Source organism: Mobula hypostoma, chromosome 2, assembly GCF_963921235.1.
Source record: "Mobula hypostoma chromosome 2, sMobHyp1.1, whole genome shotgun sequence".
NCBI classification, from domain to species: domain Eukaryota; kingdom Metazoa; phylum Chordata; class Chondrichthyes; order Myliobatiformes; family Myliobatidae; genus Mobula; species Mobula hypostoma.
In genome coordinates this window covers 28,812,227-28,828,787 of record NC_086098.1, presented here as the reverse complement: position 1 = coordinate 28,828,787, position 16,561 = coordinate 28,812,227, and the positions used below count along the sequence as shown (strand labels likewise).

At 43.9% G+C, this 16,561-nt stretch overlaps 1 protein-coding gene across 1 annotated transcript in view; it reads right to left on the bottom strand.

Annotated features, from left to right (window-relative positions):
• The window catches only part of LOC134338738 (ectonucleotide pyrophosphatase/phosphodiesterase family member 3-like), a 143,658-nt gene extending 139,022 nt beyond the window's left edge, over positions 1 to 4,636 (bottom strand). Inside the window, exon 1 of the mRNA XM_063034783.1 lies at positions 4,507 to 4,636. Within this exon, the coding sequence (XP_062890853.1) occupies positions 4,507 to 4,608 (102 nt within the window). The 5' untranslated portion in view covers positions 4,609 to 4,636. The remainder of the gene's footprint in view (positions 1 to 4,506) is intronic.
• Positions 4,637 to 16,561: the final 11,925 nt, after the last annotated feature.

The following is a 16,561-nucleotide window of genomic DNA, read 5'->3' as shown; positions in this document are numbered from 1 at the left end:
AATTTTGTCTAACAGAATGTTTCTCAATGCCAACAACATACTATAAATATTAGAAATAGATCCATTATGAAAAGGTTTCAAAGTAAAAATTGTATCAATTAAATTCTTAGCTGGACATTTATGAAATGTATAAAGTTGAGAACGCAAGAAGTCTGTAATTTGTAAATATCTAAAAAAGTGAGCTTTACGAAGATTATACTTAATAGGTAGTTGAGCAAATGATCAAAGACTATCTCCAACAAACAGATCCTGAAAACATTTAATACCTAGTCTATTCCACTCTTTAAAAACTACATCAAAGGAGGTTTAAAAAACCTTCTTTTCATAGATTTGTTGAATATGCCCACAAGAAAATGAATCTCAGGGTTGTATATGATGACATATATGTACTTTGATAATAAAATTTACTTAGAACTTTAAAAAGTACAGTCAGAAAAGAACCTAGGTAAATCACCAACAGATACATGCAATTCTGCAGATTCAAATCTATGTATGGATACCAAAACATATAGTGAAATGCATTGTTTGCATTTAACAATGCTGGAAATTTTGAGTAACACACACACACACACAAAACACTAGAGGTACTTGGCAGGTCAGGCAGCATCAACACCCCTAATACAGTCAATGTTTCCGGCCTTCATCAGGATGGGTGAAGGGTTTCAGCCTGAAACGTCAACTGCTTATTCACCATCACTTATTCCTTACTCCTCAGCCTGACCAGCTGAGTTCCCTGCCAGTAGATTACAGAAAGCTAGCAAGAGAATTTGAAGCAACACACACACACAAAATGCTGGACGAACTCAGCAGGCCAGGCAGCATCTATGGAAAAAAGTACAGTCGGCGTTTCGTGCTGATCTCCAGCATCTGCAGATTTTCTCCTGTTTGTGAAGAGAATTAGAAAATATCTTGCTCCCCACCAATGTTCAGTTCTGTGGATGGGTGGGGGCCCGGGAGGATCTGGAAAATCCCCTTGTTATACACAGACAGAGATAAGAATGCTGCATTTCTGCAGGGAGTGTGAGAGTGAAGACATTAATGGTTAATCTGTCCAGTCTTGACTCACTGGGTATTAACTCCCACCCTCTTTAGAATAACAGAATTGGATTAGCCAATCTGCAGTCCTCTGGAATTTCATCTGTAGCCAGGAAACAACAAAAGATAAAGGCAAGTCCTTATAAACAATCTTCAACCTTGTTTACAGAAGCAAACACAAACACACATCAAGATAAGGGTTATTTAAATCAGAGCTAGCATTTTCAGTGCCTGCTCTTCACCAATCTTTCATTCATCGCACAATTTCTGCGGCCAGAGTGAAAAAGAACACCGCCTCATACTCCACCTGACTGATCCTCAACCTACGGTATGAACAATGAGTCTTCCAACTTCAGCTAACCCTTACTTCTGTGTCAGAACATAGAATATTACAGCAGAGCACAGGCCCTTCGGCCCACAATGTTGTGCCAACCCTTTAACCTACTCTAAGATCAATCTAACGCTTCCCTCCTACACAGCCCTCCACTTTTCTCAGCATCCATGTGCCTGTCTAAAGGTTTCTTAAATGCTCCTGATGTATCTGCTTCCATCACATTGACCACTCCGTGTAGAAAACCTACCTCTAACTTCCTCTCTATACTTTCCTCCAGTCACCCTGAAATTACACCCCACCTGTGTTCTCACATTTTTTCCTATCCCCCTTTCTAGCCACACCCCTCCCAGCACCCAGTCTTGTCCCCTTCACCCATCACTCATAGACCATAAGACTTAGGAGCAAAATTAGTCCATTTGGCCCATCGAGTCTAGTCTGCCATTCCATCATGGCTGATTCATTATCTCTCTCAACCCCATTCTCCCATCTTCCCCCTTTGATGCCCTAACTAATCAAGAACCTATCAACCTCCACTTTCAATACACTCAACGACTTGGTCTCCAAAGTTGTCTGTGGCAATGAATTCCAGTGCTTCACCACCCTCTGACTCTTCCCACAGTCGGCTTCGGCTGCCATCAGCTGTCCCTTATCTCGATCCACTTACACTTGCACAAGAGTGCGCACTTCCACTCTTGTCCCTCACCTCCAGCTTCACGTTTCCCTCCTGGCTCCTCCTTCCTCTGTACTATTTCCACGCTTCCCTCCTTCATCCGTCCATCAGCTGGATCCACCTATCACTGCCCAGTTCTTGCACCACCTCACCTCGTTCTATTTATACTGGCCATCTCCCCTCCACTCTTTCAGTCTAGGTAAACATGCTCAACCCGAAACAACAGCTGTCCATTTCCCCTCTACAGATGCTACCTGGCCCACTGTGTCCATTTCCCATGCAGAAAGGGAGGTGGCACGGTAGTGTAGCTGTTAGCACAACGTCTTACAGTACGGGCGACCCGGGTTCAATTCCCACCACTGCTTATAAGGAGTTTGTATGTTCTCCCCATGACCACCTGGTTTTCCAGCTTCCTTCCGCAGACCATAGTTGTACTGCTTGATAGGTTAAATGATCATTGTAAATTGTCCTGTGATATGGCTCGCATTAAATTGGGGGATTGCTGGGTGTAGCTCAAACGGCCAGTTTTTGCAAGAGACAGGGTGAGAAGAGAAATAGCAAAAAATAGCAAAAAAGAGGAACAGCAAAAATGCCATCCCCTTCTTGCAATTCCTCCGTCTCCGCTGCATCTGCTCTCAGGATGAGGCTTTTCATTCCGGGACGAGGGATATGTCCTCCTTTTTTAAAGAAAGGGGCTTCCCTTCCTCCACCATCAACTCTGCTCTCAAACGCATCTCCCCCATTTCACGCACATCTGCTCTCACTCCATCCTCCCGTCACCCCACTAGGAATAGGGTTCCCCTGGTCCTCACTTACCACCCCACCAACCCCCGGGTCCAACATATTATTCTCCGTAACTTCTGCAACCTCCAACAGGATCCCACCACTGAGCACATCTTTCCCTCCGCCCCTCTCTCTGCTTTCCGCAGGGATCGCTCCCTACGCGACTCCCTTGTCCTTTCGTTCACCCCCATCCCTCCCCACTGATCTCCCTCCTGGCACTTATCCTTGTAAGCGGAACAAGTGCTACACATGCCCTTACATTTCCTCCCTTACCACCATTCAGGGCCCCAGACAGTCCTTCCAGGTGAGGCGACACTTCACCTGTGAGTCGGCTGGGGTGATATACTGCGTCCGGTGCTCCTGATGTGGCCTTCTATATATTGGCGAGACCCGACGCAGACTGGGAGATCGTTTTGCTGAACACTTACGCTCTGTCCGCCAGACAGAGCAGGATCTCCCGGTGTCCACACATTTTAATTCCACATCCCATTCCCATTCTGACATGTCTATCCACGGCCTCCTCTACTGTAAAGATGAAGCCACACTCAGGTTGGAGGAACAACACCTTATATTCCGTCTGGGTAGCCTCCAATCTGATGGCATGAACATTGACTTCTCTAACTTCCGCTAATGCCCCACCTCCCCCTCGAACCCCATCCGTTATTTATTTATATACACACATTCTTTCTCTCTCTCTCTTTTTTCTCCCTCTGTCCCTCTCACTATACCTCTTGCCCATCCTCTGGGTTTTTTTCCCCCCACTCCCCCTTTTCTTTCTCTCTAGGCCTCCTGTCCCATGATCCTCTCATATCCCTTTTGCCACTCAACTGTCCAGCTCTTGGCTCCATCCCTCACCCTCCTGTCTTCTCCTATCATTTTGGATCTCCCCCTCCCCCTCTCAAATCTCTTACTAGCTCTTCTTTCAGTTAGTCCTGACGAAGGGTCTCGGTCCAAAACGTCGACTGCACCTCTTCCTAGAGATGCTGCCTAGCCTGCTGCGTTCACCAGCAACTTTGATAATAAATGCGTAGTGGGTTGTACCCAATTTTCGCACATGCTTGCTCAGGCCATCCAAATTTCCGATATATTATAATAATCACATCCTTGAGTTCCGAAACAAAACCACAAAATACCGAAAGCGCTCAGTCGGTATGGTAACGCTTCATGCCACGGATGCATAAACATTAACTCTCTCTCACCGCAGATCTTCCCTGAATTGTTGAGCGTTTCCAGCAAGTTCTGATTTTGTTCCAGTACCTCCAATTCCGCCTCATTTTCAGCCCCTCAAGTTTCCAGGGCGAAAAATCTACCCCAAACAGTCAGAAGAGTTGGGAGGCAGGCATAAAATTGTGGCCGTGTCCTGCAACTCGTTGTGAATTTTACATCCGTAATTCCGCAACATTTTAAACTTCTGATAACTCCGGATACTGTGCATCTTGCACAATATTTGCAGGGAAACCTACAAACTTTGAAGACATAGCAAATTATGCATCAGCTCGCGTCTAATATGAATTAAATAGATTAGAAAACAATAAGCAAATCGCTCACAGAAGCAAACTGCAGTAACAGGGTAGTTAATCACAATTAACTTGGGGCAGCTTTCCAACATAGTTGTATTAAGAAGTGAGTCTCCCTTTATTCGGAGCCCCTCGGTAACCTCTGCCTGATCTGTCGTTATACTCACTGCAATTAGCACCCGGCGGTCGTGCCAGCGGCTCTTCGCCCGTGGCTCCGCATCGGCGTGCAGCATGGAGGTGCGCTGCTGTTTGGCTACTTCCAAATCCATGCGGCGACCACTCTCACTGTGACCAACAGCTCACTTTCACTGGAGCGTGGCTCAGAGCGAAGGGGAAGCCAGCGGGCGTTCCCACGGCCGGCCACCTCCTTGCTGGACAGCAAACCAATCCCCGCCTTGGTGAGGCGGGTCAGGAGGAGGACGCTGCCGGCCCGGGACAGAGCAACGCGGCTCTGGGCGCAGGTGAGCTTCACTATGCCGGCTACAAAGTTCAAGGTCGCCTCGCTGCAACTGTTGCAAGTAAACTGATTCGTTTGCGACAGTTCGCTCCACCATTCCTTGCGATTCACAGAGTCTTATTCCCCAACAACGGAGGGGTTTGACTGCTTGGGGAAAGAGAGCAAATGTGTACCAGCGTAAATCGTTTCCTTTCATTTGATCGTTGGATGTTATAAAATAAATCAGACAATAAATTAGAGATTTTTAAAAAAGATCTCTTACTTAAAATAGAGTAAATTTCCCGTATCCGGAGCAAAAATCGAGGTACTGGAGGAATGCAGTGTTCGAGCTAAATCTGTGGAGGGATCTCTGTCATGGCGCTAAATAGCATAACTACAAGCCCTTCGACCCAATATATGCAAATATCGTCTCACTAAGCAAGACGCATTTACCCATATCGCTAGAGTCTAGACCTTTCCTATCCATGTAACTATCCAAATGCCTTTTCAATATTGTCATTGGATCCGTCTCTGGCAGCTAGTTCCATATAGCAACCACAACTACGTTTTAAAAAGTTACCCCTCTGCTCTAAATCTGTGATTTCCAACTGTGGATTCCACTACCCTGGAGAAAATGCTTTAGCTACTCAGCTCATCTATGCCCCTCGAGATTTTGTACACCCCTGAGCCGCTTCCTATCAGTAAAAGAAAACAGGTAACAGGTTCTCCTCGTGCCTCTCAAAGTCCGACCCTCCGTCCCCGTCCTGAGAGGTGGAAGGCCGGGCAACGCGGCTCCGGTGAAGCCGCCTAGGCCGATCCCTTGCACAGTGGGTGCAATGGATTGCAGAATCATTGATTAACTCCTATCGTGGACTTCATAGGATAATGGAGTCGGGAGGTCATCGATGACCTCTGCTCCTCTTGGAGCGAAGGGCCCAAGTAGGTTCTGTAAGGCTCTCCTAACACAGTGTCTATAAAAAGTCAAACAACAGGAATTCTTTCTAATCCCCAAAAATCCATCCCGGCTGTTTTAGAGCTATTAGCACAATTTGGTCTTTTTTCAGGTTATAAATTAAATCTTAGTAAGAGTGAACTTTTTCCGATTAATAAACAACTTCCCTTATAACTTTCCATTTAAATTGATTAATAATTATTTTTCATATCTTGGGATTAAAATTACTTGTAAATACAAAGATTTATTTAAGATTAACTTTTTACCATTAATAGACCATATTATTCAACTTTCATCTAAATAGTTTCCTTTATATTTAACTTTGGTTGGTCATATTAATGCAGTTAAGATGTTTTTTTTTGCCAAAATTTTTATATATATTTCAGGCATTACCAATCTTTGTTCCAAAATCTTTTTTTGACAAAGTCGACTCTAAAATTTCTTCGCAAACAACAGGAATTCTGCAGATGCTGGAAATTCAAGCAACATACATCAAAGTTGCTGGTGAACGCAGCAGGCCAAGCAGCATCTATAGGAAGAGGCGCAGTCGACGTTTCAGGCCGAGACCTGAAACCGAGGCCGAAGGGTCTCGGCCTGAAACGTCGACTGCGCCTCTTCCTATAGATGCTGCTTGGCCTGCTGCGTTCACCAGCAACTTTGATGTATGTTTCTAAAATTTCTTCATTTATTTGGCAAAATAAAAACCCGACACTGGGTAAAATACATTTACAGAAAGCTAAGAGAGATGGAGGCTTAGCATTACCTAACTTTAGATTTTATTATTGGGCAATTAATATTCGACATATGAAATTCTGGTTACTTGACCAGGATATACTATCCATTCCTAAATGGGTAGCATTGGAATTACAATCTGTTCAGGGTTATACACTTGGCTCTATTTTAGGTTCCTCTCTTCCTTTTGATTTGAAACGCCTTAAACAGGTGTCTAACCCGATAGTTAAATATACCTTACGTATTTGGTTTCAATTCAGAAAATTTTTTGATCTTAATCAATTTGGATTAGCGATTCCTATTTTAGGTAACATTTTTTCCTCCCTCTTTTACGGATCGTGCTTTTCAAATTTGGAAGACTAAGGGTATTTCACGGTTTTTGGATTTCTTTTTAGATGGTTCCCTTATGTCTTTTGAACAATTATCTAATAAATATAACTTATCAAGAATACATTTTTTTAGATATCTACAAGTTAGAAATTTCCTAAGTACTATACTTTCTTCCTTTCCAATGCTTCCTCCTACATACATTTTAGATACTATAATCAACCTTAATCCATGAAGGAAAGGTGCATCAGCTATGATTTATAATATTATTATGAAACTTAGGAAAGCTCCATTTGATAAGATTAGGGTAGATTGGGAACAGGAATTGGGGTTTATCATTTCCGTGGATGACTGGGGGCAGATTTTACAATTAGTCAATATTTCCTCTATCTGTGCTAAACATTCCCTAATTCAATTTAAAGTTGTTCATAGAGCACATATGTCCAAAGATAAGTTAGCGCGCTTTTATTCTCATATTAATCCTTTTTGTGATAGATGTCCGGGGCAGATAGCCTCTTTAACTCATATGTTTTGGTCTTGTCCTACTCTGGAAACTTTTTGGAGAGACATTTTTAATATTATCTCCAATTGAATATCTATTGAATATAGATATCTCTCCTCACCCTATTACTGCTATCTTTGGACTACCTAAAATTTCCAGTAATCTTTCCCCTTCAGCCCGTAGAATGATTGCATTTCTTACTTTAATGGCGAAAAGATGTATTTTACAACATTGGAAAGAGCTTAGTGCTCCAACTACCTTTTTTTGGTTTTCTCAGACGATATTATGCTTGAATTTGGAGAAAATTAGAAGCAATCTTTATGACTCCTCATTTAAATTTGAACAGACCTGGAGATCTTTTATTCAATATTTTCATTTAATGTAATATATACCCTTCTTGTTTTTTTTTACTGTTTTTAATGGAGGTCGGGATTGAGGACGTGATTTTAAGTTTTTTAACTCTGTTTGGTTTCAAGTTAGCCCATTGCTTTGGTTTTAGTTAGTTGCACGGTGGGGTTTTTTTGGGGGGTTTTTTTTTCCTTTTCTCTATTGATATATATATAAAAATTAGTATACTATTTTGTTACCTTGGTATGTTATGTTTAAATTACATTGTTTGTAGTATTTTTTTTGTATTAATATCTTCTGTAATTTTATTATATTCTAACAGTGTATTAGTGCCTATATGGCTTACCTTTTTGTATACTTATTCAATAAAAAGATTTAAAAAGAAAGAACAGGAATTCTGCAGATGCTGGAAATTCAAGCAACACACATCAAAGTTGCTGATGAATGCAGCAGACCAGGCAGCATCTCTAGGAAGAGGTACAGTCGACGTTTACTGTACCTCTTCCTAGAGATACTGCCTGGCCTGCTGCGTTCACCAGCAACTTTGATGTGTGTTGCTTGTGTCTATAAAAAGTATTCACGACCCCGCCCCGGAAGTTTTTATTTTTTATTGCTTGACAACATTGAATAACTGTGGACTTAATTTGGCTTTTTTTTTTGACAATGATCAACAGAGAAAGACACTAATGTGTCAAAATGAAAACATCTCTACAAAATGATCTAAATTAATTACAAATATAAAACACAATAATTGCATAAGTATTCATTCCCCTTCAAGTCAGTATTGAGTAGATGCCCCTTTGGCAGCAATTACAGATTTGAGTCTGTGTGGATAGGTCTCTATCAGCTTTGCACATCTGGACACGTAAAAATTTCCCTGTTCTTTACAAAACTGCTCAAGCTCTGTCAGATTGCACGGGGATCATGAGTGAGCAGCCCTTTTCACGTCCAGCCGCAGTTTTTTTTTATTTATTAATTTACAGGATGTGGGCATTGCCAGCTAAGCCAGCATTTATTGCCCATCACTAGTTGCCCTTGAAAAGGTGGTGATGAGCTGCCTCCTGGAACCACTGCAGTCCCTGAGGTGTGGGTACACCCACAGTGCTGTTAGGGAGGGAATTCCATGATTTTGACCCAGTGACAACGAAGGAACGATGATATGTTTTTAAGTCAGGATAATGAGTGATTTGGAGGGGATTTCCAAGTGGTGGTATTCCCAGGTATCTGCCGTTCTTGTCCTTCTAGATGGTAGTGGTCATGGGTCTGGAAGATGCTGCCTTAGGAACTTTGGTGTGTGTTACAGTGCATCTTGTAGATAGTACACACTGCTGCATCTGTTCATTGATGGTGGAAGGGGCACCAGTCAAGTGGGCTGCCTCATACTGGATGGTGTCGAGCTTCTTGAGTGTCGATCCAGGCGAGTGGCGAGTATTCCATTACTCTCCTGACCTGAGCCTTGTACATCGATGGTAGACAGGCTTTGGGGAGTCGGGAAGTGAGTTACACACCACAGGATTCCTAGCCTTTGACCTGCTCTGTTAGCCACGGTGTTCATATGGCTAGACCAGTTCAGTTTCCTGTCAATAGTAATCCCTGAGACAAGGGTGGCCAACCTTTTACATTCCATTCGTCAGTTTTTTCACTCAGATGCACCATACAACTCTTGTACCCCCATTCAATTCTTGTAAAAATATGTTAATATAGAACTCGTGCATGAAAAAAAAATCGAATCTGAACTTGTGTGTGAAAAAAATCAACGCATGGAATGTAAAAGGTTGGCCACCCCTGCCCTAGGATGTTGATAGTAGGGGATTCAGTGATGGTGATGCCACTGAATGTCACGGGATTATGGTTAGAGCCTCTCCTGTTGGAGATGGCACTTGCATGACTCAAACGTTACTTGCCACTTGTCAGCCCAAGCCTGGATATTGTCCAGGCCCTGCTGCATTTGGGTCGGATATGATTCCAACTAGTGGAGGGTGTTTCCCCTAATTCCCATTAAGTCCATTTTAGCTAGAGCACCTTGATGCCATACTCAGTCAAATGCTGCCTTGATGTTGAGGGCTATCACTCTCACCTCACCTCTGGTATTTAGCTTTTTGGTCCATGTTCAGACCAAAAATCTGATGAGGTCAGGAGCTGAGTGGCCTTGATGGAACCCAAACTGGGCATCTGTAAGCATGTAATTGCTGAGTAGTTGCTGCATGATAGCACTATTGATGACCCATTTATTACTTTGATTGAGAGTAGGTTGATAGGGCGTAATTGGCTGGGTTGGACATGTCCCGTTTTTTCTGGACAATTTTCCACATTGCCGGGCAGATGCCGGTGTTGTAGCTGTACTGGAACAGCTTGGCTAGTGCTGCGCATGGCAAGTTCTGGAGCACATTCCTCAGGACTATTGCCAGGATTTTGTCTGGGTCATTTATAAAAATCACAAAAAGTAGGGGTCCCAGAACAGATCTCTGAGGCACACCGCTGGTCACTGACCTCCATGCAGAATATGACCCCTCTACAACCACTCTTTGCCTTCTGTAGGCAAGCCAGTTCTAGATCCACATATCAATGTCCCCTTGGATCACATGCCTCTTTACTTTCTCAATAAGCCTTGCATGGGGTACCTTATCAAATGCCTTGCTGAAATCCATAGACACTACATCTACTGCTCTTCCTTCATCAATATGCTTAGTCACATCCTCAAAAAATTCAGTCAGTCTCATAAGGCACGACCTGCCTTTGACAAAGCTATGCTGACTATTCCTAATCATATTATGCCTCTTCAAATGTTCATAAATCCTGTCTCTCAGGATCTTTTCCATCAACTTACCAACCACTGAATAAGACTTACTGGTCTATAATTTCCTGGGCCATCTCTACTCCTTTCTTGAATAAGGGAACAACAACTGTAACCCTCCATCCCCAATGATGATGCAAAGATCATCACCAGAGAGGCTCAACAATCTCACTTGCCTCCCTTCTATTTCCTGATGATTGACTTAACTGTACTCCAAGGGATAGTCAGTGACTTGGAAATTTGCTTGTATCCATCTCCTGACTTGTGCTTTTTAATAACCTTTTCACAGTGTTGCTTGGAGTGTTCCTCTGTCTTCATGGTGTAGTTTTTACCAGGATACTGACTCACCAGCAGGTGGACCTTCTGGATACAGGTGTATTTTTACTACAATCAATTGAAACACCTTGACTGCACACAGGTGATCTCCATTTAACTAATTATGTGACTTCTGAAACCAATTGCCATAATTTGGAGTGTCATATTAAAGGACAGAATAATTATGCAATCAATTATTTTGTGTTTTATATTTGTAATTAATATAGATTACTTTGTAGAGATCTGTTTTCACTTTGACATGAAAGAGTTTTTTTTCTGTTGATCACTGTCAAAAAAAAACAAATTAAATCCACTGTAATTCAATGTTGTAAAACAATAAAACAGGAAAACTTCCAAGTGGGGGTGAATACCTTTTATAGGCACTCTTAACTCAAGCCCTGCAGTCCTATTGTCATTCTTGTAAGTTACGTTTGCACCTTCTCCACTTTAATGGCATCAACTGTCTATTTTCTTCCTCGGATTCTGCCTGACCTGTTGAGTTCCTTCAGCAGATATTTGTGATCCAGATGCCAAAATCTGCTGCTTGTTTTTTTAATTTCCACATGCAGAGATGGTTTATTATTTATTCTGCCCTCCTTCTATAATTTTACTCTGTACTGTCGCACCCTGAGAATTCACAGATTCACGGGCATTAAACACAATCAGGTGCATTTATATGGCATCTTTCAGTATAGTTAATTGTCCATGCCACTGTAGAAAATAGTTATCAAATAACGAAAATGCACTTCGGACTCGATTTCTTAGTATTGCTCTCCCAGGTCACATGCCCCACATCATAAATGAGCTTTGAAATTTGGGCCAGACGTACCTAATCCACATTTGGCTTCTGGTGCATGCAGTTTTAGCAAAAGGATGACTGGTAGTCATACCGGTCCCACGCGCTAGCCTAAAGATGCACAGGGTAGAATTTACACTGTAATCTCTTGCTGTTGTGGGTCCTTTGGAGGAACTGATTTGGAGAGTGGATTGTCAATCGGTAGTAGAACATTAATTGGATTAGGGGGCAGATAGGTAAGCACAAAGTGTCTGTGAGGGAATGGTTGGAGTAGATGTCCTGCAGCTGGTGGGGTGTGGGCAGATGCTGGAAATTCGCGTCTCTTATTAGAGCTAGGTATTGGAGTAGACAACTGGTGGATGTTGGGCAGACGGACAGGGAACTTGTGATGGGATGTTAAGCTGTGACTGGAGGTTGGGAGGAATATTAAGGCTATGGGTAGCAAGAAGAGGGGATGCAATCTGTAACAAAGGAAAGTTAGATAAATTACTTACCTAAACTGAAGTAGGTTCCTCAGACTCCCCTGCAGAAGATAGATCACCCAGCCATTTTTATTTGGCTCATACAGTCTCATTATTGGTTATTAAGTTCTTTTTCATGTTGCATGATTGTGGGAAAGCATTTGGCTCACAGTACAGTACATGATCCCTAATGGATACTTCATTCCAAAATGTTGCCAGAAGAAGTGAAAGATGGAGCTTAGTAGCAGGAGCATATAGGACTATTGTGCAAGAAATGTGTCAGCAACTGTGTGTTGGCAGGGAGGTCCATCTCATTTGGCTTCAATGTCAGCTTGTACCAGTTACCCTGGCTGATGAGCCCTGTAGCAAGGAATGTAATTTTTTAAAAAAAACTTTAATTAGAGCCATTCCTTTCAGAATAAAAAAAAACATATCTGTGCATTAAATGTAGTGGAAATTTTGATTATTTTTCAGGAAAAAAGGTCGATTTAAAATGGTTGATTTTGAATCTGAGATGGATAGAAGTTCCTTATTCAAAGACATTCAGGGATAATGGGGAAAACACAAATGTAAACTAAAGTTGTAGAGCAGTCAATCATTAGGTGGCAGGACAGTTTCAAGCCTTGCCTTCTCTTCTCCCTATGTTCATAAAGCCGGGCCAGGCCTGTTCTCGGGGGACGGAAAAAGTTCTATGATACCTGTGTGAAACAAGAGCATGCTCTCCTTGTCCTTGGTATTGTTGAGTATAAAATTGTTATTTTTCACATAGTTTAACTTTGCCTATGCTTGTTTGTATTTCTATATAATCACCAATATGCAAGGGTTGGTGTCACACCACTGAATCTATCAATTTGATAGGTGATTCTTACCACTGCAATGTCTGTTATCTAGTTTGAGCTAGTATTTAATACAAGACAACCATGACTTCTGTGTTCTTTTTCTTTTTCCGTTCTTCATTTTTATTGTAACACTTAAAAACCACCAAAGCCAACAGGTTTTCTGCCTCATTCTTGACTTCTGAAGAACCTTTTGATAACATGATGATGATGATCCAGTTGGCATTCTGACCAATGCAGGGCCTCTCCCAGATATCGACAGGGTTGCGTTGCTGTGGACTTTGTATCCAGCACAATCCCAAGTTGGAAATGTCGCTCTGAAGCACATTCCCACATGGCAGGAGACACCTGCGGCCCCACAGCAGATGGAAATCCATCCCAGGTGTTTATTTGTATGTACAGGCTGTGCATAAGTTGGACATTCATAAGTTGGACATTCATAAGCTGGGGAGGACTTGTAGTTGTGCTTTAAATTCAATTGCAGCGGTGACTTTAAAAACAAACCAAAACTGCTCAGAGACTGAGCACGGGGGTGGGGATCACACTGTATGATGCATTCCACTAACGAAGATCTAAGTCGGGAAAAAGTATGTTCAATTGTTTATTAAGAAACCAGCAAAGACAAATAGTTTTGTGTAACCAACACACATCAAAGTTGCTGGTGAACGCAGCAGGCCAAGCAGCATCCGTAGGAAGAGGTGCAGTCGACGTTTCAGGCCGAGACCCTTCGTCAGGACTAACTGAAGGAAGAGTGAGGAAGGGATTTGAAAGTTGGAGGGGGAGGGGGAGATCCAAAATGAAAGGAGAAGACAGGAGGGGGAGGGATAGAGCCAAGAGCTGGACAGGTGATAGGCAAAAGGGATACGAGAGGATCATGGGACAGGAGGTCCAGGAAGAAAGGAGGTCTGGGGGGGGGGATCCCAGAGGATGGGCAAGAGGTATATTCAGAGGGACAGAGGGAGAAAAAGGAGAGTGAGAGAAAGAATGTGTGCATAAAAATGAGTAACAGATGGGGTACGAGGGGGAGGTGGGGCCTTAGCGGAAGTTAAAGAAGTCAATGTTCATGCCGTCAGGTTGGAGGCTACCCAGACGGAATATAAGGTGTTGTTCCTCCAACCTGAGTGTGGCTTCATCTTTACAGTAGAGGAGGCCGTGGATAGACATGTCAGAATGGGAATGAGATGTGGAATTAAAATGTGTGGCCACTAGGAGATCCTGCTTTCTCTGGCGGACAGAGCGTAGATGTTCAGCAAAGCGGTCTCCCAGTCTGCGTCAGGTCTCGCCAATATACAAAAGGCCACATCGGGAGCACCGGACGCAGTATATCACCCCAGTCGACTCACAGGTGAAGTGTTGCCTCACCTGGAAGGATTGTTTGGGGCCCTGAATGGTGGTAAGGGAGGAAGTGTAAGGGCATGTGTAGCCCTAGTTCCACTTACACGGATAAGTGCCAGGAGGGAGATCAGTGGGGAGGGATGGGGGGGACGAATGGACAAGGGAGTTGTGTAGGGAGCGATCCCTGCGGAATGCAGGGGGGGGGGGAGGGAAAGATGTGCTTAGTGGTGGGATCCCGTTGGAGGTGGCGGAAGTTACGGAGAATAATATGTTGGACCCAGAGGCTGGTGGGGTGGTAGGTGAGGACCAGGGGAACCCTATTCCTAGTGGGGTGGTGGGAGGATGGAGTGAGAGCAGATGTACGTGAAATGGGGGAGATGCGTTTAAGAGCAGAGTTGATAGTGGAGGAAGGGAAGCCCCTTTCTTTAAAAAAGGAAGACATCTCCCTCGTCCTAGAATGAAAAACCTCATCCTGAGAGCAGATGAGGCGGAGACGGAGGAATTGCGAGAAGGGGATGGCGTCTTTGCAAGAGACAGGGTGAGAAGAGGAATAGTCCAGATAGCTGTGAGAGTCAGTAGGCTTATAGTAGACATCAGTGGATAAGCTGTCTCCAGAGACAGAGACAGAAAGATCTAGAAGGGGGAGGGAGGTGTCGGAAATGGACCAGGTAAACTTGAGGGCAGGGTGAAAGTTGGAGGCAAAGTTAATAAAGTCAACGAGTTCTGCATGCGTACAGGAAGCAGCGCCAATGCAGTCGTCGATGTAGCAAAGGAAAAGTGGGGGGCAGATACCAGAATAGGCACGGAACATAGATTGTTCCACAAATCCAACAAAAAGGCAGGCATAGCTAGGACCCATACGGGTGCCCAGAGCTACACCTTTAGTTTGGAGGAAGTGGGAGGAGCCAAAGGAGAAATTATTAAGAGTAAGGACTAATTCCGCTAGACGGAGCAGAGTGGTGGTAGAGGGGAACTGATTAGGTCTGGAACCCAACAAAAAGGCAGGCATAGCTAGGACCCATACGGGTGCCCATAGCCCCAACAAAAAGGCAGGCATAGCTAGGACCCATACGGGTGCCCATAGCCCCTCCCCCTCCCCCTCCAACTTTCAAATCCCTTACTCACTCTTCCTTCAGTTAGTCCTGACGAAGGGTCTCGGCCTGAAACGTCGACTGCACCTCTTCCTACGGATGCTGCCTGGCCTGCTGCGTTCACCAGCAACTTTGATGTGTGTTGCTTGAATTTCCAGCATCTGCAGAATTCCTGTTGTTTGAGTTTTGTGTAACCCTCTGGTTTGGCTGGCGGCGTTAGTCTAGGGAAGACAATCTCTGGCCCCATCAAATTGTGAAATCTGAGGTGCACAACCTCTTGTTTGTGTGGATGCTGTGTGATCTGTTCCCGTTACAAATCAGTACCATGAAATAACAAACAGTATACCATATGCAATTAAACGAGTTAGCTTTATCATTAATTTGTCTAAAGGGTTAGTAAAGAAAAACAAAAAGAAAGGGGCTCATTTTATGAAACAGTCTAATGTGCACTAGTTGGAGCTCACAGTTTCCCTTCCGCTGGTTCTCCATCGATTTCCCTGGGCTTCATCAACTTCCGGCCTCACTCCAAGTCCTGGTGCCTACGACCTCTGTTCTGGCATCTTCTCTCTCCATCTTCCGCCAAACAAAAGACCCAGATCACCTCTGTCTCAGGCACACAACAAGAAAAAAACATTCCCTTCATTGGACAGCGCACATTCCAAAGCCCCCGTTATCTCTAACCATAACCCAAACTCTGCTGCTACAGAAAAAACCATTATGTTAGCAGTGAAGCCTTTCCCAGAGAGTTACACTCTCCCCTCACCAAATTTAGTCATGTCCTCATGACATTGAGATAATTTGCCAACCCTCCATGCAAAGCACAAAGTCCAACCCAGGTGTAAAAGGCAGTGACATAGCTCCCCAAAATGGTAGGGGCCACACTCTGTTCCCCCGGTGCAACATAGGCCAGCCTATCCGGTGGTCTCCTGATTCGTTGAGACCTCCATGCCCCCTCATCTACTTTTTCAGGTTCCAACACTACTTGGGATACTTCTGGGCTACCTGGTGAGGCTTCCCCCAGTCCTTCACTCGTGCCCTCCTGCAACTCAGACCCCTCTGTCCCTTGGCTGAGCCCTGCTTCATCTCTTGCAGGGTCCCGCTGAAACCCAAGCTGCTAACAGATAGCACCACCCCCGGCCCCCCCCCCTCCCCCGCTGATTTCACCTGACTCAGTGTGAGAAGGGTTGGGAATCTCTTCCTCAATCACGGAGCAGTTAGCAAAAGGCAGCATATACCACAAGCCCATTTCCTCATCCTCTGAATCAGTATCCCACTCAGGGTTGGGGGCTGGTCTAAT